General features: G+C 59.9%; 2 protein-coding genes across 3 annotated transcripts; one reads left to right on the forward strand and one right to left on the reverse strand.

The window, feature by feature from the left end:
• Window positions 1–557: 557 nt before the first annotated feature.
• On the forward strand, window positions 558–10,537 carry REC8 (REC8 meiotic recombination protein). Its single transcript, XM_090051886.1, has 18 exons — window positions 558–613; window positions 715–783; window positions 1,012–1,154; window positions 1,943–2,018; window positions 2,236–2,350; window positions 2,600–2,654; window positions 3,100–3,173; window positions 3,393–3,486; window positions 3,572–3,620; window positions 6,758–6,869; window positions 6,950–7,084; window positions 7,191–7,257; window positions 8,813–8,931; window positions 9,226–9,274; window positions 9,358–9,424; window positions 9,632–9,739; window positions 10,069–10,175; window positions 10,275–10,537. Exons 1-18 carry the CDS (start codon window positions 558–560, stop codon window positions 10,364–10,366), a joined length of 1,587 nt encoding a protein of 528 aa, XP_089908012.1. The 3' UTR covers window positions 10,367–10,537.
• Window positions 10,538–10,673: 136 nt separating this feature from the next.
• Window positions 10,674–23,625, reverse strand: IPO4 (importin 4). Of its 2 annotated transcripts, XM_090050640.1 has the most exons (31): window positions 23,494–23,625; window positions 22,909–22,995; window positions 22,735–22,814; window positions 22,607–22,648; window positions 22,273–22,402; window positions 21,877–22,056; window positions 21,355–21,420; window positions 20,700–20,801; window positions 20,339–20,422; window positions 19,815–19,979; window positions 19,520–19,573; window positions 19,230–19,339; window positions 18,749–18,857; window positions 18,316–18,445; window positions 18,021–18,134; window positions 17,533–17,646; window positions 16,767–16,890; window positions 16,205–16,316; window positions 15,906–16,024; window positions 15,705–15,782; window positions 15,422–15,479; window positions 15,226–15,331; window positions 14,925–15,118; window positions 14,311–14,358; window positions 13,601–13,726; window positions 13,114–13,322; window positions 12,677–12,809; window positions 12,433–12,537; window positions 11,959–12,028; window positions 11,722–11,873; window positions 10,674–11,096 (listed from the first exon to the last, which is right to left on the reverse strand). In XM_090050640.1, exons 1-30 carry the CDS (start codon window positions 23,560–23,562, stop codon window positions 11,743–11,745), a joined length of 3,249 nt encoding a protein of 1,082 aa, XP_089906766.1. In that variant the 5' UTR covers window positions 23,563–23,625; the 3' UTR covers window positions 10,674–11,096; window positions 11,722–11,742. The 2 variants fall into 2 exon arrangements, with proteins under 2 accessions (XP_089906766.1, XP_089906767.1); XM_090050641.1 differs by lacking the exons at window positions 12,677–12,809; window positions 13,114–13,322.
• Window positions 23,626–23,745: the final 120 nt, after the last annotated feature.

The raw sequence follows: 23,745 nt of genomic DNA on the forward strand, positions 1-23,745 counted from the left end.
TTCTGTCTTAAGGAATGTTAATTGTTTGTTAACACCTGTTAATTATCCCAGTTATGCACCCTTAATTCTTGGGGTGGTCGGTAATTATTTTCACCCTTAAAAGTGTGTTATCTCTCTTTACTTATTTAATATTGTGGTTAATTCTTCATTCCATCACATTAATTAATTAGTCATTGATGTGTTTATGTTAATTAATATTCTTAATATTATTATACAAGGTTATTTAATGCTAATTTATAGCCCTGCTCGTTCCTATTCTGCATCTTGAAGGAGCACATCTGATTAGTTTAGCCCTTTTAAGTTCCAAAGTCTCTCTTGCCTCCTTTTAATTAGCCTCAATAAGGCCAACAGCTTAATATTTTAATGTTCTAGTTCATTAATCTTCCCTGCTCCACCTCATTAGGGGAGGGAGGTTTTAACCTTCTGCATTACTAATTAAATCCCCCACCAGTCACTTTTCACCCCTTTGGGGTCTTTCCTGTCCTCATCAACCCCCATCTTGGTTTGCTAATTGTTTAGTCTGGGTTTGGGCTCACTGGGCAACCTCATCGACTGCCATGTTCTACTACCCCAATGTGCTGCAGCGCCATAGAGGCCGCTTCGCCACCATCTGGTAATTACCTAGCCAGGGGGAGGGGGAGGCATGAGGGAGGGAAGGATGGGGTGGGAGGGAGTCTCTGGTGCCACCCCATGTTAATGACCCATCTCCCCAAGGCTGGCGGCGACAGGTGGCACAAAGCTGGTGAAAAGGGAGTACCTGAAGGTGAACGTGGCCCAGACATGGTGAGTGGTGGGGGTTGGGGGATGGATGGGAGCTATGGGGATGGATGGATGTTAGATGGAAGCGGTGGGGAGGGAGGGATGGTGAGGGGCTGTGGAAATGGCTGGAGGAATGGCTGGGGGCTGTGAGGATTCTGGTGGGGGGTGTGGGGCTGCTGCCTGGGAGGGCTGCATAGGAAGATGGGTCTGGGCTGACACCAGTGTTGACCCCCCTTCCTCTGTCCATGGCAGCCAGGAGATCCTGGCGTTTGTGCTGGTGCAGGTGCCACCCCCAGTGCCTGGAGCGCCCCAGCCCCGCTTCTCGCTTTACCTGTCAGCCCAGCTACAGTATGGTGTGGTGTGTGTCTACAGCCGCCAGTGCCACTACCTGGTCGGTCAGTGTCCCCTACTCTCTCTCCTTAGGACCCCTCGTTACTCTCAGTACTCCCCAATCCCCTTGGAGACCCCTGTTATCTCTGGTGCCCCCAACCTCTCTTGGGGGACCCCTTGTTGCTTCAGTGCCCCCCCCCCGCCACCTCCTGCACCCGTCCGTGCACATGTGCCTACTACAGATTAGCTCAGCTGGGCTGTAGGAGGACAGTGGGGGTAACCCACTCAACACAGCACCTTTACAGCCCATTACAGGCTGGAGGGGCAGAAGGGGGGTACCCCATGGGGCAAATGTCAGCCCCCTGTGACTCCAATAATTGCAGAGGGGAGACAACCCCCCCCCCCGCTCTCTGGCCCCCACTTAGGCAGATGCTGCTCCCTGATCCTTTGCCTTGACCCCCTGGCCCCAACCCTGTGCCCTGGACTGTATCCAGATTTGTGCCCTCTGTCCTGATGAGTACCTCATGCCCCTTGACCCCGCTGTGGCCATATGCCCTCTGATTCCACACTGACATGTGACCCTGTGCCTCTGACCCTACCCTGTCCTCTTGATGCCTCAGAGCAAATCCTGCTCCCCAAAATCTGGTCCCACATCCCTCTCTTTGCCCCTTCAAGACCCTGTGCCCTCTGACTCTGCCCTGACTCCCCAGTGCCCCAGAGTAGATCCACCCCCCCCATGTAACCATTTTTTTGCCTCCACATCCTCTGAACTTGTGCCCCCTGGCCCCACCATGCCTTCCTGACTCAATACCAGCTGACCCCACAGTGACCCCTGACCCCATGCTTCCCCCAGAAGAGATCCAGCAGACCCTGGAGCGCCTACATCGCTCCCAGCAGCAGATCCGCATTGACATGGTCGACCTGGAGCAGTGAGTGGGGACCCCTCCCACCCTCACCCCACAACTCCAGACACTGTCCAGGCCTGTGGGACATCACCCAGTGTTCCTGCCCCCACCCCAACTCAACCGGACCCTGGAGGGTGGGCAGAAATGGGAGGGGTGGATTTAGGGCCCAGAGGATGGGGAAGGGTGGGGTAGGGGAAGGTGGGTGGACCCCGCCACCTACCTGCTCTGCCCCCCACACCAGGCCAGGGCTGCTGCTCCCTGACAACTTGGCAGTGATGGAAGCCCTGGAAGATGCACCCGAGCCCTTCTTTGGGGTGATGGAGCCGCCTTTGCCCAGCCCCCACTGCATCCCCCAGGTATGGCTCCCCATTGCCCCAAGCCCTTAAATCAGGGCACCAGTGGGTTGTTGAGAGAGAGGATGCTCGAGAGACAGGAGATGTCATTTTATTAATGCAATTTATTCAGCAGACAGCACACATCCCATACCTAAAAATGCCCTCATTACTTTGCAAGCTTGGTGTGGAGGGGGGCAGATCCATAGCTATGGAGGGGTGTGGGAATGGCTGGGGCTGGCAGTGACAACTTGCCTCTTCTGTTCCCCCCAGATCCGCCATCTCCTGGAGGCCCCAACTCCCAAGCGGCCTCTCCCACCGCGGCCCAGTAAGTATAGGCCAGTCTAACCAGTGTCTCCAGTTGCTTCCAGCCATGAGCCCAGCCACAGAGTGGGTCTCAGTTGCCAGGCCCCCCCCGGACACAGTATGCCACAGCTACTCAGTGCCACCATTCAGCCACCACTTTGCCAGCACTGGTGTCCCAGTATAATCAGTATCTCCTTTCTCAGTCAGACCACCATCTACCCACAACATAATCCCAGTCTGCCGGTACTACCAGTTCTACTGCTAAATCTGCTGTGGCAGGGTATCGCTGGTGTCCCAGTATAACCTGGAGCTTCTTACCGAGTCAGACCAGTAGCCCCCCAACTCTGCAGTGTAATCCTAGTCTGCCCAGTACCCCCAGTTCTGCTCAACCCAGTTTGGGTGTCCATGCAGAGGTACCCACAGGTCCCAGTTTCCTGGTGCTGTCCTGACTTCCCATCTCCTTGCAGCCTCCCCGCTCACAGTGTCACCTGAGGCCATCACTTTGCGGGAGCCCGAGCCCATCACCCTGCTGGAGATTGAGGTGTGGCTAGGGGTGGGGGGAGCAGGGACGCAGGTGTCTGGGGGATTCCCAGGCATCCAGGGAGGGAGGATGGAGGTCTTCCTGTCATCCAGGCAGGTTTGGGGGGTCCTAGGTGTCTGGGGGGTGGGGTGTTGGGGGGGGGTCCCAGACATTTGGGTGGGGGGAATTGGGGGGTCCCAAGGGCCTGGTTTGATGTCCCCCCCTCCCCCACCACCACAGGGTGAGCAAGATCTGCCCGAGGTGACAGCGCGGGAACTGGCCTTACTGGCACAGCTGGAAGATGAGGCCTTGCTGCCTCCCCTGCACCCCCCTGGTGAGTGCAAGTTTGGAGTGGGGGGAAGCAGGGATCAGGGCTTCCCCTTCTACCTGGCCTGGTCTTACCCCCTCTCTCCCCACAGAGCCCCCCAAGGAGCCCGAGGGCCTTGCCCAGCCTTCCTCCCCCACCCGGTAAGCAGGGGTTAGAAGGTGTGGGGGTATGGGGGAGGTTATGGGGGTTACAGGAAGCTTTGGGGAGATTATAGGGGGCTTTAGGGTGGTAATAGGGGGCAGGGAGGTTACCAGGGGTTAGGTAGGAGGGTGAGAAGGGGTTAGGGGGTAGGAGGTATATGAGTGGCTATGGGGAGTATGTAGGGAGTTAGGGCACAGGGGTGGTTACAGGGGGCAGAAGAGTGGTTATGGGGGCATGGAGGAATTCGGGGGTTATGCTGGGGGTTATGAGGGCATGAGAGTTATATGGGAACAGGGGAGTTAAGGGCCTATGGGGGGCATGTCGTAGGATACGTTGGGGGTGTCACAAGAGGCATGTGGCTGGTTTGGTTTGGAAAGGACCTCAGGAGGTCACATTTAGTCTAACCCCTGCTTAAAGGACCACCCCCAACTGGATCATCCCAGCCAAGGCTTTGTCTATCCAAGTCTTAGAAACCTTCAAGGTCTGAACTGTTCTGGTTAGCCTGTTTCAGTACTTTACTGCCCTTCTCATGAGATAATTTTTTCCTAATATCAAACCTCAGCTTCCCTTGTTGCAACTTTAGCCCATTACTCCTTGTTCTGCCATTTGCCACCACTCTTTGGACCCACCCTGCAGGTAGTTGAAGGATGCTATTAAATCCCCCCTTAGTCTTCTCTTCTCCAGACTAAGGAAGCCCAGTTCCCTCAGCCTCAGTTCATAAATACTTTTTCCCAGCCCTCTAACCATGTTTGTTGCCCTCAGTCAGACTCTATTCACTGTGTCCACATCCTTGCTGTAGTGGGGGGCCCAAAACTGGACACAGGACTCCAGATGTGGCCTAAGCAGTGCTGAATAGAGGGGAAGAATCACGTCCCTTCATCTGTTGGCAGCACTTCTACTAACACAGCCCAGGATGCTGTTCAAGGGCACACTGCTGGCTCATATTCAGCCTACTGTCCACTGTAACCCCCAAGTCCTTTTCTGCAGAGCTGCTGCCCAGCCAGTCCGATGCACCCCAGTACAGGCTGGGAACTGATTGTACCATGAGATTTCTTTTCGTCCAACTCTCCAATTTGTCTAGGTCACTGAACTCTAGCCCTACCCTCCAGCATATCTACTACTCTCCCAAGCTTGCTGTCATCTGCAGACTTGCTGCAAAATTGCCCTCTTCCAGGTTGATGAAGATATGGAACAAAACTGGCCCCAGGACCAACCCCTTGATACTGGCTGCCGAGTAGACATTGAGCCATTGATTACTATTCTCAGAGCCCAATGCTTTAGCCAGATTTCTATCCACCTTACAGTCCGATCATCCAGCCCGCACTTCCTTAGCTTGTTTGCAAGAATGCTGTGGGAGACCATATCAGAATCCTTGTTCAAGTCAAGGTATGTTATGTCTGCTGCCCTCCCCACATCCACAGAACCAGTCCTCTTGTATTAGAAGGCAATTGGGTTGGTCAGGCATGACTTACCCTTGGTGGATCTGTGCTGACTGTTCCTTATTACCTTCTCCTCCAAGTGCTTAGAAATGGATTCGTTGAGGTTCTGCTCCATGATTTTTCCAGGGACTGAGGTAAGGATAGCTGGTCTGTAGTTCCCTGGATCCTCCTCCTTCCCTTTCTTAAAGATGGGCACTATATTTTCTCTCTTCCAATTGTCTGGGCCCTCTCCTGATTGCAACAGATTTTCAAAGTTGATGGCCAGTGGCTCTGCAATCTCATCAGCCACTTCCCTCAGCACCCCTGGGTGCATTGTGTTTAGCCCCATGGACTTGCACACATCCGGCTTTTCTAAGTAGTCCCTAACCTGTTCTTTCACCGCTGTTGGCTGCTCACCTTCTCCCCAAACTGTGCTGCCTGGTACAGTAGTCTGAGAGCTGCCTGTGAAGCTAAGGTGAAAAAGGCATTGAGCACTTCAGCCTTTTCTGCATCCTCTGTCACTGGATTGCCTCCCCCATTCAGTAAGGGATCTATACTTTCCCTGATTCACCTCTTGCTACTCACATCCTTGTGGAAACCCTTCTTGTTACCTTCTTGCCCCTTGTTAGCTGAAACTCCAGTTGCGCTTTGGCTTTCCTGACTTCATCCCTGAGCAGTGCTCTTATATTTTTCCCTAGTTGTTTGTCTAAGTTGCCACTTCTTATAAGCTTCCTTTTTGTGATTTAGTTTACTGAAGAATTCCCTGCTAAGTCAAGCTGGTCTTCTGACATACTTGTTAGTCTTCCTGTGCATTGGGATGGCTTGCTCCTACACTCTCAAAAAAGCTTCTTTTAAGTACAGTCAGCTCTCCTGGAGTCCTCTCTCCCCCTCAGACTTGCTTCCCAGGAGATCCTGCCCATCAGTTCCCTGAGGGATTCAAAGTCTGCTTTTCTGAAGTCCAAGGTCCTTACTCTACTGCTCTCTATCCTTCCTTTCCTCAGTATCCTCAGCTCAATCATCTCATGGTCACTGCTGCCCAAGTTGCCATCCACTATTATATCCCCCAACAATTCATCCCTGGTTGTGAGCAGCAGGTCAAGAATGGCCCCTAGTTGGCTGCTCCAGTGCCTGCACAAGGAAGTTGTCCTCAATACTCTCCAAAACCTTCCTGGGTTGCCTGTGCACTGCTGTATTGCCCTCCCAGCAGATGTCTAAGAGATTGAAGTCTTCTGTAAGATCCAGGGTCTGTGATGGAGGAAGTAGCTGTTTGAAGAAAGCCTCATCCACCACTTCCTCCTGATCTGGTGGTCTATAGCAGACCTCCACCACCACATCCCCCTTGTTGCTGTCCCCAGAGACTCCTAACAAGCCAATGTCCAGTTCCATACTGAGCTCTAAGCAATCAGCTTTTACATTAAGCACAACTCCTCCTCCTCTTCTCCCCTGCCTCTGCTTCCACAGCAGTTGATACCTACCCATGACTCTGCTTGTCATGCCAGCTCCCACCAAGTCTGTTATTCCGGTCACACTAGCTCCGGGACTGCATGAGGACTTCCCATTTCCCCCGCTTGCATCCAAGGCTCTGTGCAGTCATGTGCAGGCACTGGCTGATTGCCCCTCTCTCAAGAAGAATGAGAAGACCTTACGGGGCTTTATGGGGGGCACACAGGACTACTGTGGGCAGGCCAGGGGACCTGACCTTCCCTCTTCTCCCACAGGCTGAGCCCGGAGCTCCCAGTTCCCCTGGAGATGAGCCCCTCACTGAAGCCCCACCTGCCACCCCCTGCCAGCCCCCCAGGTCCCCTGCCACAGCCCCCACCCAGCCCTGAGGTAAGTTTGGGGAGGCAGTAAGAGGCAGGGCAGGGTGCCTCCTGCTGGTGCCCAGCTGACAGTGCCCCCTGACCCTGCAGCTGGAGCTGGAGGCCTACGAGCTGCCCCGGCCCCGCGGTGCCCGGCGTCAGCTGCTGTTTGACACAGAGACCCAGATCCCCCGTCACGAGCTGCAGCGCCAGCTACTGGATCCCCGTGTCCACTGCCAGCCCCTGGTGAGCATGCAGAGTACCCAGGCATCCTCCCCACTCTACCCCCAGCTTTTTGAGTAGGCAGAGGACCCAGGTGTCTGGGTGACTCATGCCAGGGCTGTTCCCCTAGGTGCTGCTGGAAGCCCCGGGCCTGAGGAGGCAGAGCCCTGCTGAGCTGCTCAGTGCCCCCACCTATGGTGAGACCTGCCCCCTGCACCTCCTTCCCTCTGACCTGCTGTGACAGTTGCCACACTCCAGGAATCTGGGTGGGCAGAGTCCAGCCCTTCTTCCCTGCCCTTGTGCTGGGAGTGGGAAAGAGTTGGCAGAGCCTCCCAGACTGCCTCTGAGGGGCTGACAACCCCTGCTCATGCCCCCATCCACACCCTGCTGTTCATGCCTTGCCACTCCTGTCCCTGGCTCCTCACTTCAACCCCCCAGCTTACAGCCCTGGTTCATACCGCCAGCTCATACCCACTGTTGATTCTCCACAGCCCTGCCCTCCAGTGCATACCCCCATCCACAGCCTCCCATTCATGCCCCACTATTCTTGGCCCCCAGCCCATACCCCCACCATTCATACCCCACTGTTCAGCCCTGGAATCGTGCCTCCTGTCGTTCATGCCCTCCCTGCTCGTGCTTTCTCATTCATGCCATCCCAATCATGCACCCTCAACTCCTGTCCCCACCACATTCATGCCCCCCAGCTTGTAACCCTTCCCTCTGCTCACAGTACCCCCAAAGCTTCCCCGCCATGCCCTTCAGTTTGTGCCCTGCTGATTAATGCCCCCACTTTCATACCTGTTTGTGCTCCTGCATTCAATGACTTCCCATTCATGCCCACCCCATGTGACCCCACTCCTGCCTCCCCATTTATGCATCCCACTCATCCCCTGCCATTCATGTCCCCCCCACTTATGCTCCTATTCATGCCTCCCAAGTTTTGACCCCAATTCATGCCCCTACTCATACCCACTCCCCATGCCCCACTCATGTTTCAATTCATGCCCCTGTTCATGCGCCACTGGCAGGGGGTTGGACTTGATAATCCATTGAGGTCCCTTCTGACTCTAAGCATCTATGCTCCACCCATTCATGCTCCAAGTCATGCCTCCCCACTCATGGCCCAGTTCATGGCCCCCACATTTGTGCCCTACCACTCATGCCTCCTGCTGATGCCGCTCCATTCATGCCCCCATTCATACTCCACCAATGCCCACATTCACAACCCCCATGCCCCTCCCATTATGCCCCCACACTAATGCCCCTCAATTCATTCCTCCATTCATGCCCCATTAGTCCCTCTAATGAATGCCCCTTCACTCATGCACTCAATTAATGCCCTCCCATTTATGCCCCCTCTTTATGCCTCACCCCTTCATGCCCCTCTACCCATGCTCTCCCATTTGTGCAACTCATTCATGACCCCCATTCATGCACTTCCACTAACACCTTCCCCCCTCACCCCTGCAATACATGCCCCCATTCATGCCCCATACACATTCCCCACCATTCATCTCCACTAATGCCTGCCATGCGCACAACCCCATTCATGAGACTTATTTATGACCCCCACATTAATACCTTCCCACTAATATCCCCAATTTATGCACCCCCCAAAATTCACACCCCCATTAGTGCTTCCAATGCATGCTCCCGTAGTCATACCCTCCATTCATGCCTCCCCACTCATGCACTCCCATTCATGCCCCAGTTCATGCCCTCCCATGGATACACCTACTCATGCCCCCCCAGGCTGGTTGCCCCCTGAGCTGCAGGAGTTGTGGCAGCGCTGCGCCAACTTGCAGCGGGTTGACTATGCAGGGATGCGGGAGGCCGAGGAGCCACGGGCCGAGCCCCCCAGCGAGCTTGAGGTAACAACCACTCCCATGCGTGCCCCCCGTCCCACAGCCCTAGAGTGGGGGGACTCCAGTATCCAGGAAGTCCCCTCCCTGCAAACCGCCCACTTCCTGAGCTTGGGGACCCAGGCATCCAGATAACCCGTGTCCCTCCACTCGCCCCAGTGCCTTTCCAGAGCTGTGTAACCCAGGCATGGTTTCTACCCCACCAACCCCTGCCTTCCAAATTTCCCTCTCCTGTGGGGGGCTGAGACCTCCCGATGTCTTGGCTACCTCCCCCCCAAGCATTGTTCATCCATGTGTCTGCAGGTGCCGCGGGAGGTGCTGGAGCCCAGCCTGCCACCTGCCGTGTCCTCAGGTGAGTGTGGGGCCTGTGGGGGGCACCCATGGGTGCTGGGGGCAGATGCCAGCTCATCTGATCCCTCCTCCTCCCCCCTGCAGAGATCTCGCTGGAGACCACTGAAGAGGAGCCAGCACGGCCCAGCCTGGTCCCCCCTGAGGAGCGGAGGTGAACCCCACCCCGGCATGCTTTAGTGCTCCCTATTCACCCCTCATCCGTGCCCCACTGACCTCCGAGCCCTGGCCTCATTCACCTCTTACTCCAGTGCCCCATGCTCCCCCCAGCCCAGCCCATTCACTGTCTCACCCCCCCACATACCCTAATGCCCCACACCTAACTCCCCTATCCCCACTCACCCATCACTTGCCCATCCAGGCTCCCCACAGAGGCCGAGGCAGCACTGCCGGTGGTGCCCGAAGTTTCCGAGCTCAGCCTGGAGTTGCCCCCAGACAAGGAGGCCATCACCCTTGCCACCCTACGCAGGTCAGCAGGACCTTGGGGTTCCCTCCCAGATCTAAGACAGGGTTGTAGCAGGGGCCGGTTCTGCCCCTTCTGGCAAGGAGAGGTTGGGGATGGGGGAAGCCGAGCGGGAGGATTCTCCCCCTACTTGGGGAGTGAGCATGCAAGGGTCATGTAGAAGGGCTGAGACCGGATGCCTGGGTTCTCTTCCAACTCAAAGAGTGGGGGGCATCACTGAGCTTGGGAGCCCAGACTCCAGGGTTCTGTCATCCCACACAGGACTAGGGGCTGCAGCCTGGATACCTGGGTTTTCTTGGAGGGTCCCATCTCATCCCATCTGCCTCTCCCCCCAGGCTGGTTGAGGCAGAGCTGGAGCGCATGACGTATGTGGACTTTGCTGCCCTGGTGCCTGCTGGGGCCTCACGGGCCATTGCCAGCCGTGTCTTCTCCTTGTGCCTGGGTGAGTGGGACCCGTGGGTGAGAGCAGGGACAGGAAGTACTGGGGGGACCCCCAGGTTTGAGGGAGCCCTGTCACTCATCCCTGTTCCCCCCCTCCCAGATCTCTGCAGGCTGCAACTGGTGCACCTAGACCAGGCCCAGCCCTATGGCCCCATCATGCTGCACCCAGGTGTCCGCTTCCAGCCTGGCTGACTGGGAGCACTGAGCAAACTTGTCTCCAGGGGCCTGCTGCTGTCCCAGGTGACACCCCACTCCCATTAAAGTGTTAGTTAACTGTTGCTGGCTCACAAGAGAACCTAGGTGTTCAGGTCCCACCCCGCACTGCCAGAAAGGAACCAAAGGGTCCCAGCTCCCATCCCTACCTCCTCCATCTATCCCTGCCCTCCCCCCTGCAACAAACCAACCCAGAAGCCTTATGTTCTACCCATTGTCCCCCACTCCCCTCCCAGCCCAAGGAGGGAATCCAGCTGTCCTAGGCCCCTGGAAACAATCAGATGGCTCAGCCAAACATGAGTTTATTGCCAAGTGCAACATACAAACCAACAACCAACTGGGGAAGGAAGGGGTATTGCTTGATGGGGAACTACCCCAGGGGGGCAGGGGCTTTGGCAAGACAGGCAGGCCCCCTTTTACAGTTGGTTAGTGGGGTAGCAACTGTCTAAAGGGGAGGAGGGAGCTACAGGCAACAAGCCCCACCCCTCGCAGTGTCTGGGAACCCAGGACCGGGCTCCCTTTGTCACAGACAGACTGTGCTGTCTGTAGGCAAAGTCCTCTATGACCAGTGCCAAGGGCAGGCGGAGGGGGAAGAGGAACAAGTAAACCAGGTGTTACAGGCAGATCAGAGCCCCAGGCCCTGGCTCCTCAGGCCTACAGCAATGACAACAGGTGGAGGGTGCCACTGCAGCCACGCCGGTCCTGCGACCTGCAGAGATGGGCAGGAGGTACAAGTAGTGCCACACAAGTGGCTGGGGAAGCGGGGGGACATGCAACAGGCAGACAGGTGGGGACATGCTACAGGCTGACATGGAGAACATGGGGGGACAGACTACATGTAGACATAGAGAGGACATGATACAGGCAGACATGCAGGGAGGTGGGGGACAGGAATACATGAGATGACACAATACAGACACACACAAGGGCATAGGCATGTTACAGGCAGACAAGAGGAAAATGAGGGAGATGCGCACTACAGACGGCCACAAAGGAGAACACAGGGAAGATGTGCTACAAGTGGACATGGGAGGCATGTGGACATGCAGTGGAACAACACAAGGTGGAGGGAGGGATACGCAGATATGGGAAAACAGAGTGGGGGGGAGGAGGGGGCATAGACATGATGCAGGTAGGCACAGGAACAAAATGCACCACAGGTGAGAACATGGGGGATGTGCCACAGGCAGCCATGGGAGGTACACAGATATGCTACAGGGGGAGGACATGGAGAGACACACTACATGCAGACATAAAGGCCACCCAGGGTTATGGGGACATGAACATGCTATGGGAGAGGACAGCAGGACATGGGGGGAAGGGGCGTTACTCACCTGTGGGGCAGTGGCAGCAGCTCAGGCTGGTGCAAGGGCCTGGCGCAAGCGGGCAATGGCCTCAGGGGGCTGGGCCTGCAGCGCAGCCTCTAAGTCAGCGCGATGACGGGTGGCCAAGTCCTGCAGCAGTGCACGCAGGCCCTGCCCCTCCTCTGCCAGGGGGACATGGGAGTCAGTGTAGGTGAGTGCCCAGGGAGTGGGGGGGAATGCACCCCAGGAGGGGGTGTTCATTCTTACCTGGTAGCAGGTGCTGGGAGCCCAGGATAGCACCGCTTGCCCGTACCACCTCAGCCACATGTGGCTCCAGCTGGGGGGAGCGTTGGGGGGAGGCCTGAATCAGAAGGCAGCCAGCACCAGGGACTGCCCCCCAGGCACCCTCTGAAGCCCCCATACCCCTACAGAAACTCCCAAATCCCCCCTCCAACCTCCCTAACCAGCTAGACACCCCAGGGCCCCCCCACCCCTAGATCCCCACAGATGCCCCCCCACAAACACCAATGCACCCCTGGCCCCTTGTACATGCCCCAAGACCCTCCCCCCACATGCCAGCAAGCACTGTTCCCAAGAACCTCCCACGGCCTGCAGACAACCCCAGGGAGCCCCCCTGCCCCCCAAAACCTCCCCATAGCCCTGCACCTCCAGGCTACCTGGAGCCCCAGCAGCCCCTGATGACCCCACTGGCCCACAGCTGGGGGTGGGGGGGGTCATCACCTGGTGTGGCTGGTGCTGGTGCAGGGCACAGAGGCAGCGCACCACAGTTGGTGTCTCCTCTGGGTCTTCGGACAGTGGCAGGCCCCCCAGCAGCACTGGTACCACCTGCCCAGGCAATTATCAATGCCCCGCTACAACCGGAACGCCCAGGCCTCCCCACATCACCCCCCAGTACCCCCTCAATCCGTCCCCCTACCCCCACACCTCCCACTGCCCCACGTCCCTCCGCTGCCCGCGGGCTCACCTGGGCCAGGGGCACAGCCTGGGGCTGGGCAAGCACCAGGCGTGCCAGGGCCCCACAGACGTTGTCACGTACACGACCACCCGGTTCACGCACCCACAGCGCCCCCAGTGCTGCCAGCACGGCCCCGTAGAGCCTGCCTGCTGTCAAGGAAGGGGCCACCAACCAGACCCTCCCTCCAGTACCAGGCCCCACCCCTAAGTCCTCCAGACCTGCCACAAGTACCCTGCCCCCCCACACCCCAAGGCACTTTGGCCATGGCTCCTGTACCCTAGCTCTGCTCTCAGGCCCCTCAACCCCGTCCCAAAGGTAGCCCCAGCCTCTGGTCCCTAGGCCCACCACCTAGCCCTGCCTCCTAGCCTTGCCCTTTAGGCCCCTAGCCCCGCCCCTGCCTCCAAGCCCCACCCCCTGGCTCCAGCCCCACAGATGGGTGAGGATACGGGAGGGCAGCGCTGGGTGCGGCCTCCGCCATCTTTCCCAGGGCAAAAGCAGCGTTGCTGCGCACCTCAGGGTGGGGGTCATGGGCAGCAGCCAGCAGGGCAGGCACCAGGCGGGGCAGGAAGGGTGCTGCTGCTCCCCCCAAGCCCCCCAATGTCTCTGCCAGCACCCCTGTGCCCAGTGACCGCTCTGCCACCCCATTGCTCGGCTTCTGTGGGAAAAGGGAGGTGTTCAGTGCTGGGACATTGGGGTCCTGCAGTGATCAAGGGATGACACTGAGATCTCAGGATGTGGCGGACCCAGTGTTCAAACCCTGGGGTCCTACAGGGCAGGGCAAAGGAAACTACCCAGGCATCTAGGTCCCACAGTGGAACACCTGGGTGCAAGGCCCTGCCCGGACATCTGGGTTCCCTAGTGTATAGCAGCTGGGTGAGGTGACCCAGGCACCTGGGTTCCATGGAGGGGGGGGATGGAGAGAGGCACACTCACCAGCTTGCTGAGCAGCAGGGGTAGGAAGCCAGCGAAGTAGGGGGCAAAGGCATCACCCCCGGCGGCTACGGCAAGAGCTGGGATCACCTCACCTGCGTACTCCTCCAGCATTGCATCGTACTCAGCCTGGAACGAGTGGGGATGGGGTTGTCAGGCCCAAGAGCACTGCTGCGGGAAGATTGCAGCCCTCAACCCACCCTCAGCAGCCCTTAGGACGTGCCCTCCTTCCCAGAGCTGGGAGAGAACCCAGGCATCCAGCTCCCTGCCCTTGTCTGCGCAAGCCCAAATATATTTGCATATAGTGAGTAAAAAAAAACAACTGAAAAGGTCTGTCAGTAAAAAAAAGGCTAAATAAACTGATCCATAAAAAGTTGGGGAGTAAGGCTGGTGAGATGGACTAAAGCAGGAAGCAGATTATGGCTGGGGTGGCATAAGCCTGGTAGGACAAGGCGATGGGGCAACCAATAGAGGTATCAGGGGGTGCAGGGGTAGGAGAACCCTGTGCCGGTGCCATAGACATGCTGCATACACAGATAACTGTTAGCAACCCCCCTAAATGTGACCCCGAAGCCTCATCACGGCTGCCAAGCACCCGGCACAAGGGACATGCTTGTGTCACATACAACACGGGTCAACAACATCAGTAAAAAGGCTCTGTGGTTGGGTCACAGACATGGGAAGAAGCCCCGGCGCAGATGCGTGACACTCACCTGCTCCTCATCATCATCGTCATCGTCATCTGCCTCCTGGCAGGCTGTCTGTGAGGGAGCGGAGAGGAAGGTGAGCTTCCCCCACTGGCAGTGCCCCCCTATCGCCCTACTTCCCAGACAGTGAGCTTCCTCTAACAGTGCCCCCATTGCCCTCCAGGCTGTGAGCTTCCCTTGGCAGTGCCCCTACCCCCTAAAACTATGAGCTTTTTCTAAGCGCTCCCACATCCCTTGCCCCAGGGTGTGAGCTTCCTTTAACAGTGCCTGCACTGCCCTGCCAGGCTGTGAGCTTCCACACAGCAGTGCCCCCACCCCTGGCAGGTCCCCCACCCTCCAGGCTGCAAGCTTCCCCTAACAGTGCCTCTCCCTCCAACCCCCCAGGCTAAGAACTTCCTTTAACAGTGCCTTCACAACTCTTCACAAACTGTGCAAAATTCCTCTAACGGTGCTCCTACCCCCAAGCTGCATGCTTCCGCCCCACCTAGGCTGTGAACTTCCTCTGTTCCCATTGTTCCCCCTGGGCTGTGAGCCTCTAACAGTACCCCCACCACACTGAGACTACAAACTTCCTCCCAGCAGTGCCCCCAGATGGACCCCGCCCCCCATACCCAGGATACCTTGCGTTCAAGGACATGACGGATGAGCAGGCAGAGGTCGGCCAGACGCCCAGGGTCCTGCAACGCCTCCTGCTGGCAGCTGCGCAGCACCGTGCCCAGCGCCTCCAGTGCTGCCATGGCCCCGCTGCGCTCTCGCTCTTGCCGGGCGGCATGGGCCAGTGCTGGCACTGCCTCAGCCAGCACCTGGTCCCGCGCTGTGAGGGAGGGGCATCAAGCTGTGAGCTTCCTTCAGCAGTCCCCTCAGTATGGGGGGGGTCGGGGGAGAGGGCTGCAAGTTTCCTCCAGCAGTGCCCTGTCTCACCAGTGCGAGGCGGGGTGGGGGCCTGTCCCTTGCAGAGCTGATGCAGACCGACACACACCTGGGCCAAGGTCTCACAGGCCGCCTTGCGCACATTCACGTGTGGGAACTGGGGGGCAGGGGTGATGACACATGAGGTCAGAGAGTATGGCCAGGTCAAGCCCCACCCCCTGCTGACCCTCACCCTGCTCCCTTGTACCTCCAGAAGCCCAAGGACCTCAGGGAAGCAGGCATCCAAGTAGGGCAGGAAGGAGGCACTGGGACAGACACATGGATGGTCAACACGAGGGGGCAGCTTGCGGCCCCCTCAAGCCCCCCCCCCCCCAGCCACAAGCCCCGCCCTCTCAACCCCCTCCCCCCCGCCCCAAAACTCCCACCCCCAAGTCCCCCCTCCACCCCCAGGCCCGGTACCAATCTTCAGACCACACTTCCCAGACACACCCACCCAAGCTCAACCCCTCAGGCCCCAGCCCCGCCCCTACCTGGCATTGGCCGCGATGTCGCCCAGGGCAGTGCAGGCATCCTCCTTCTCATCCACGTAGGCACTGCTCACGTTCAGTCTGGGGGTGGGGCAGGGGAGCTTTAGCTGCACCCCTGAAACCCAGGCCCTGCTCCCACTATCCCTGTCCTGTCAGCTCTGCCCTGCAAGACCCAAGCCCCACCTCCCGCCCTGCCCTTCAGACCCCACAAGCTCCTCGTCCTCCTCGTCCTCATCGTCAGGGCCTTCATCACCCTCCACTTCAGCCTCCTCCTCCTCCTCATCCTCGAATAGCAGGAAGGAGCCCTGGTCCCCGGCCGGCACCTGGAGGACAAGGCAGAGATGACAGACTCCACCCCCAGCCTTAGGTCCTGCCCATCTCAGCCCAGGCCACCACTGGGGAAGCTCACAACCCATGAACCCCGCCCTTCCAACTCACTAAGGGCACTGCTGGGAGCTCCCAGTCCCTGGCCATTCACCCCTGAGGGGGTGCACTGCACTCACCACAAAGCCCTCAGTGGATCGCAGGGCACGCAGCAGCAGGGTGGTGACCTGGGGCAGGTGGGGGGCCAAGCCCTCGCCCAGTGTAGCCGACAATGCCCCCAGCAGGCTGTACCTGGGGGAGGACAAAAGCTGTCAGAGAGGAGGGGGCAATCTGAACAGGCTGGAGATCAGGAGCCAGCACAGGGATCCTGGAGGGAGCAGGCAACCTCCCTGGGGGTCCCTAAAACTTGCAAGAATGTCCCTGCCCTAGAGACCAAGAGGTCCTGGGGGGATGGGGTAGGAACAGGACCCCTTATTGGGTTCCTCGGGGGGTGGGAGTGGGGGAGGAGAGGGCAGGGTATGTCCCAGATGGTTCTTATGGGCCAGCAGGTCTGGAGGGTCCGGGGGGTTCCCAGGAGGTGAGACAGGATCAGGGGTTTATGGGGATTCCCAGGGGCTAGGGCAGAGATGGGGGGAGTCCTGGAGGTGGAGGAAGCTGGATAGGACGGCTCCTGGGGTTTTTCAGGAGTGGGGAAGGGTGAAGGGAGCACAGGGGAGGTCATGGGGGTGCAGAGTCACTCACGCGCAGCGCCGCAAGTCGGGGTCATCGGGGGCCTGGGCCAGCCCTAGAGCCAGCTGGCAGGTCTCCTCAGCCAGGGGCCCAAAGGCAGCCGGGCCCAGCGCCCGCACCAGTGCCCCCAGTGTCTCTACAGTGGGGGAGCAAGGTGACAGAGTCAGCAGAGATAGGGGGGGAGGACAGGTGGCACCCCCTGCCTGGCTAACCAAGGGGCTGCTGGGGGCAATAGCCAGGCGAGAGCATGGGGTGAGCCCATAGAGGCTTGCCATTACAGGGGAACAGGAGGGCTAGGGGGGTCTCTGGGATGGTAGGGGTCATGGGGGTTAGGGATCACATGCACACAAGGCGTGGCGGGTGCAAAGGTCAGGAATTGCTCTCCAATCATCTGGACCTGCATGGGGCAGAGAGAACTATGGGGGTGGCAGGCATGGAAGAGGGGTCAGGGTTCACTCACTGATGACCTGCCCCTAATTGCAGCAGAAAAGCTCTGTGGAGCTAGAAGGAGGTCATGCAGGGTCAAAGGTGAGGGATCACTCGCAGACGGCCTGCACCTGGATGAGACGGGGGTTGTGTATGTTTGGGCACTTCTGTGGTGTGGGGGGGGTGTTGGCAATGGAGATCGGGGTGACCCTCAACAGCCTGAACTTGGATGGACAGGGAGGGGCAGAGGCCAGGGGTCATTCATTGCCAGCTTGCACTGGGATAGGGCACAGAAGACTTCCTGCAGGGGTGCTGGGAGGGGCGGAGGTGTAAGGGGTCAGAGGTCACTCACCGACAGCCTGGACTTGGACGGGGCGCAGGTCAGGGCGCGCAGGCAGCAGCAGGGGGCGGAGCTGGTCCAGCAGGGCTGGGAAGTAGGGCAGGAGGGTACCCTGCGCGGCCGAAGCTGCGGACACAGGGTGGGGTGGGGGGCCCATGACTCAGTTTCTTCATCCCAGGAGTGAAGTAGTTAATTCCAACCCACCCGCCCAGTGCCCCCATCCTCAGAGGGGCAGGTTCCAGCTTCCAGCCCTGTCCCCCCAACAAGAACCTGGGGTCCTTGATCAATAGTGGGAGGAAGCAGCTGGGACTCCTGGGTTCCTTAAGGAAGGGGGGGGGGAGGGGGAGGGAAGGAGTGGGGGAGGGCCTGGATGCCAGAATCCATGGACTAGGCTCAACAGGGACAGGAAATGTCTCAGATGCCAGGTAGGGGAGAGGTATCCCGGACACCAGGGTCCCTTGGGGTTGAGGAGCCCAGAAACCAGGGTCTGTGACACTCACCAATGGCCCCCAAGGTGCTGATGACGAGCTCCTTGGTGCGGGGGGAGCCGTGGCCACGCAGGGTGCCCAGCACGTGCTCCATCAGGCCTGGCAGGAATGGCTCAATGCCTGTACCTGGTGGTAGGGGGCAAAGTGGCATCGCATCAGCCCGTGGACTCCTGGGTTTCTCTGAGCAGTCATGGGGAGAAATTGGAGGGGAAGAGGGTCCCAAACACCTGGGTCCCCCATGCAAGCATTGATGGAAATAGGGGTGGGGGTAGAAGTGGGGGTCTTGGATGCCTGGATCCCGACTAACCAAGGCTCTCGAGGAAGTTCTCCAGGGCGTAGTAGGCCTTAGCCAGGTGGGGGCCACGACTTGGCTCTACCATACCCAGGTGGGTCTGTAGCAGCGGCAGCACGTCGCCCGCAAAGGCTGCGATGTCTGGCTGGGGAGCCCAGGAGGTGCATCAGAGGAGGGCATAGCCCTCCCAGGCCCTGCCTCTTCTGCCTCTGACTGCAGCCTTTGTCCCTATCATGCTAGACCCTGCCCATCTGCCCAAGGGCCTCACCTCTATTGCCCTTTGCCCCACCCCCTCACTGACACCATAAACTGTGCCCCCATCTTCCCAGCTGTACCCCTCTCTGACCCCATAGGCTCCACCCCTATTGCCCAAACCCTACCCCATAGGCTCCATCCCCACACCACTCCACTCTGCTAAGCCCTGCCCCTTTCCCCAGGCCACGCCCACCTGGAGGTTCTCAGAGAACTGGCCAAGGGCAAAGAGCGCAGCCCCCCGCACTGCGGGGCTGGTGTCACCTAGTGCCCGGCACAGCACAGCCAACAGCTCCTGAAGGTGCCTGCAGGCAGGAACAGGGGCAAGGTAAAGGGCTCCCCCAGCTCCTACATCCTAGCATTGCAGGGGTGGGGCACCAGGGACTCCCTGACCTGGCCCACGCCCAACTTCCCACCCCAGCAAGCAAGGGCCATATGTCTGCCCCAGGGTATCCCGCCCACCTACCCAAGCCCCACCCCTTCTAGCCCTGCCCCCAGGGTGCCCCACACAACCATCCCATGTCCCAGCTTCTCTAAGCCCTGCCCCCAGGGTGCCCTAGCTTCCTACCCTAAGCCCCACCACCTCTCCAAACCCTGACACCAGGCCCCACCAGAAGCCCCACACTCAGGGTGTCCCAGTCTCTCGTCCCCAAACCCCTCCCCCTAGGAGCACATACTGGGAGCGGATGTGGTCACCACAGCCCTCAGCCAGCACAGCGAGGCACATGAGTGCAGCCTTGCGCTGGTACGGGTCTGCGCTGCCCAGCGCCCCCTGCACCAGTGGCATCTGTGGGGCACAGACATGCAGGCATTGTGGGGGCAGACATGCAGACACAACTCTGCTGCCATCCCCCTAAAACCCAGACAGCCTCATGCTGCCCCCCACCCCCAGGGATGGGTGCACTGTTATCTGCTGGCACCCAGCCCAGATGGCCCCCGCCCTCTGCAGACAGACATTCCTGCTCACCAGGTGCGTGAAGAGCTTTTCGGGGGGCAGGTGCAAGGCCAGCATGTCGATCACCTGGGGGGGCAAGCAGGGATTGGGGTCAAGGGGAGTACAGGCTACACCCAATCCGTCCTGGCACCACCCCCAAGAACCCCAGATACAGACCCAACCTCATCAAGCCCTGCCCCCAAGCTGGGCCCCATCCCCAGAGCTTCCCAAACCCAGCCCCACCCCCAGCCCCTGGAGCTCCGCCCATCTCACATCCCTGCACCCCCAAGGCACACTGGGAAAGAGGAAGCCTGGCAGTGGGACTGACCTGAGCGGCAGCGTGCTTGGGTGTCTGCAGGCCCAGCCCCCCGTCAGGGTCCTCGGCATCCTCGTCCTCATCCTCAGGGTCCATGTGCCCAGGAGGCGGTGCCGCACTCAACACTGGGAATAGCGCACCTACCACCACCGGCACCAGTCGTTGCCGCACCAGCGCCTGGGAAGGTGGGGGGGTGAGACCCCGCCCCTTCCATTGCCAGGGAAAGCCCCGCCCCCCTGCCAGGACATGCCCCTCTTTGCCAGGGACAGCCCCGCCCCCTTACCAGGACATGCCCCCCTTGCAAGGGACAGCCCTGCCCCCATGCCAGGCAGCAATCCGCCCCCCACCAAGCCATGCCCCCTAGCTAGGGACAGGCCCACCCATTTGTGGGGGTTCCAGCCTCCTGGGAGGGAGAGCCCCTTTCCCCCACCAGGCCCTGCTGCTTTGCCAAGGACAACACTGCCCCCCTGGCTAGGGTCAACCCTGCCCCACAACCAGCCCAGCCCCCCACGGCCACCCCCTCCCCTGCCTGTTACCTTGCCCTTCAGTTTAATGAGGAAGCTGATGGTGCCTAGGGCCTTGACTCGCACGGCATCCCCCAGTGTTTGATCTGATGCCACCTGTAGGGAAGGGCCAGCTTGAGCCCAGACTCCTGGTTCCTTGATGGGAGCAGCTGCCCTGGATGCCTAGGTTCTTTCACAGGGGATGGGCGGGGGGGAGCTGCCTGGGATCCCTGGGTTCCTTCACCCGAATGGGAGGAGACTGTGCATGGGGGGTGACATAGCAAGAGTGGGGTCTGGGCTAGCTTGGACATGTGGGTCCCCAGGCAGGGAGCACTGTGTCCTGGCCCCACCCGGATGCCTGGTTTCACTACACAGCGGCTGCCTCCCCACTCACCTCCAGGCAGAAGCCAACGACTTCCGAGAGGTGCGGGACGATGATCGCAACCTCAGTCTCCATCAGCTCGTCGAAGACCTCCATCGCCTCACTGGCCTGGGCCTGGTACGCCAAAGTACATGCCAGGTCATGCCAAACCCCACCCGCCCCAGGTTGCAGGGGGTGCTACACGCCTCCACATGTGACCTGTCGACATGTCAAGGACATGCCAGAGCCGCACCAACCCCCAATGAACTTGTTCTGAGTAACATGCTATGGCACATATGCCAATCAGCACGCCAGGATCATGGCAAGCCCTACCCACACCATGCTGGGGGAAGGGGCGGCATCTTTACACATGACCCCACCAACATGCCTGGCCCCACACCACCACCCGGGGTCCATGATCACCCAGTAATGACCCTGGGGTCATGCCAAACCCCACTCATTCCAACATGGAACATGCCTCTTCCATGACCATGCCCACACGCCAGGGTCATGCCAAGCCTCATGACTCCCCACTGACACTGGGCACATGCCACCGTCACTCCAAGCCCAAGTGGGGAGCACAAGAAACCCTGACATACCACGCATATGCCAGGATCATGCCAAGCACATGTCCCACTAGCTACACAAGACAGGAAATGCCCCCCCCACCCCGATGCCCCTCACCCACCTCGTTAACGGAGATGAGCTGCTTGACGGCTAAGATGATCTTGGGGATCAGGGATCGGCTGAGGTTCTGTGAGACAAGAAATGGGTGGGGGGGGTGAAGCAGAGTGGAAGCAATGGGGTGGCACCCCAGGGTCCAAGAGAGGGCACGGGGGTACTTACGGCAGATAAGAGGTGGGGGGGCAGTGCCCACTACTAGCAGGTCAGGGCACACCCAGGGGAACATGGATTCCAGGGGAAGGGAACTAAGGGAGCAGAGAGCAGAAACCAGTGTTCCCCAGGGGTGGGAGGGGGGACACCACCAGGGGATTATGGCTCCTAGTGGGGCAATAGGGGTGCACGGGTGCAGAGCTGGAAGGTGCTGCCTCCTGCTGAAGGCCAAGGCACTTCCAAGGACACCATGGATCCTGGGTGGGGAGGGGTAATGGGGGCAGCTTCCCTGGGGAGGACATTGCAGGACCTCCCAGTCCTGGGGGGTGGGAGGGTGGGGGGTGCCCAGCGCCCTGGGGATGTGGGGGGCACTCACCAGATGGTCAGAGCCAATGTTGGGCGCCATAGCGGCCAGTGCACGCAGGCAATAGTGCAGGACACCAGGAGAGCTGGGCCGTGCCAGCACACGGTGGCAGAGGCGCAGCAGTGCCAGGCAATGTGGGGCCAGGGCCTCGGGTGCTGCCTCCAGCGCTGAGCTCAGCACCATCAGTGACACCTGCTTGGGGGCAGGGGGGTGAGATGGGGGAAGGGTGGAGCTCTGCATGCCCTGCCCCCAACCAAGGCCCCACCCCTTACAAGCAGCCCTGTCCTCCACTACTGGCACACCCCTCAGACATCCCACCCCACTCCAAACCTCATCCCTCCCAACAGCCCAAGCCCCACCCATCTCAGCCCCGTCCACATCCACAGTCCAGCACCCCAGCCACTCTACCTCTGCACCCCGGGGCTCAGGCCCTAGCGCCCCCTGCTGGATGAAGCTCAGGGCCTGGGGCCAGCCAGCCACACCTCCCCGGTGCAGCAGCAGGGCAGCCAGCTGCGCCAGCGCCACCAGCACCGCATGCCTGTGAGGAGGCAGAATGCGGCCTCAGTCATCCCCCACAAAACTTCTCCCCATACCTGGGGACCCAGAAGGATTTGGGGGAAACGGGGACTCCTCACCGCCCCCCAGAACAGGATCACCTGGACATTTGGGGGCCAACCCCCCCCCCAACAGGTGGGGCCAGAGGGTTTGGGGTGGGGCCAGGGGTAGCTCCACCCCCACTCACTCATTTTCTTGCTCCAGGGCTTCCAGCACCAACATCTTCAGCCTGGAAGGGGGGTGGGGGGGAAGGGTGAGTTTAACTCTTCATGTCCCAGGTCCCAAACCCTGCCCCCACAACTCCTGGGCACCCACCTCTCCTGTTCTGGGGGTGGCAGCTTCTTCCAGACCCGGGTGAGACGCCGGCGAGCCAGAACAGCTGCGAACTGCCGGATCTGGGGAGAAGCATGGGGGTTCAAGCAATGAGGAGACCCAAGGGGGGTCAGGACACCTCCCCAAAGTGGTGGGGGTGGGGAAGGGGGGTCTCACCTGGGGGCTGGGGGAGTTGCGCAGTACATGGCAAAGTAGGGCCAAGGCGCCCGGGTGCCGGAAGGCCTCGCGCAGCTGGGCTGTGGCCTGGGGGAGGGGGACAGTCGCTGTCCCACTGTTCCTGGAGCATACCCCCTCTCACAGCAAGGATCCAAACTCGAGCTGCCCTCCAAATGTCAGGCTCCAACCCCTCCTCGGCTCCAGTAAGCACCCAGGTCCAAGACCCAGGTTCCCGGATCACCCCACCCCCCCAGCAGGGACACCAGCCCCTGCCTCAACTCCCAGATACCTGGGTTCCTGAATCTGGGCTAGCCCACTCCCCCTTCACCCGGCCAGGGATCCAGCTGTACTCCCCCTGTCTCGCATGCCTGGGTTCCTAGTTCGGACCCCACCCTACCAGGGGCCCAGCACCAGCCCCCTGCTCACCTCAGCAAAGACCCAGCCTCCCCCCCCGCCCCACACCTGTTTCCAGACTGGTCCCAGCAGCGGCCCAGATCCGCTGCCCTCCCACCCCGCCATGCCTGGAGATCTGGACCAGGCTGCCCTTAGTCCCGGCCCCGGCTGCCTGGGCCCGGCCGCGCGCACCCGCTGGATGAGGCCGGTGTCAGGTTGGAGGAGGTCTCCCAGGACCCGCTCCAGTCCCGCGGGCTCCATGGGCGGGCGGCGGCGGCGGCCCCGACAGACACGTGCAGAGCAGGCGAGACGCCGCTTCCGGGGGCCAGAGCGGCCGCGCCGGGGAGGACCCCAGGTTAACCCCTTCGGCGCCGGCCCCGCCAGCCCGGACGCTGCGGTTCTCTCCCTGGCTCTACAAAATGGGGGGCGGGGCAGAGCCCGGCC

This window comes from Crocodylus siamensis, chromosome 6 (assembly GCF_052110815.1).
Source record: "Crocodylus siamensis isolate JL-2025a chromosome 6, ASM5211081v1, whole genome shotgun sequence".
NCBI classification, from domain to species: Eukaryota; Metazoa; Chordata; order Crocodylia; family Crocodylidae; genus Crocodylus; species Crocodylus siamensis.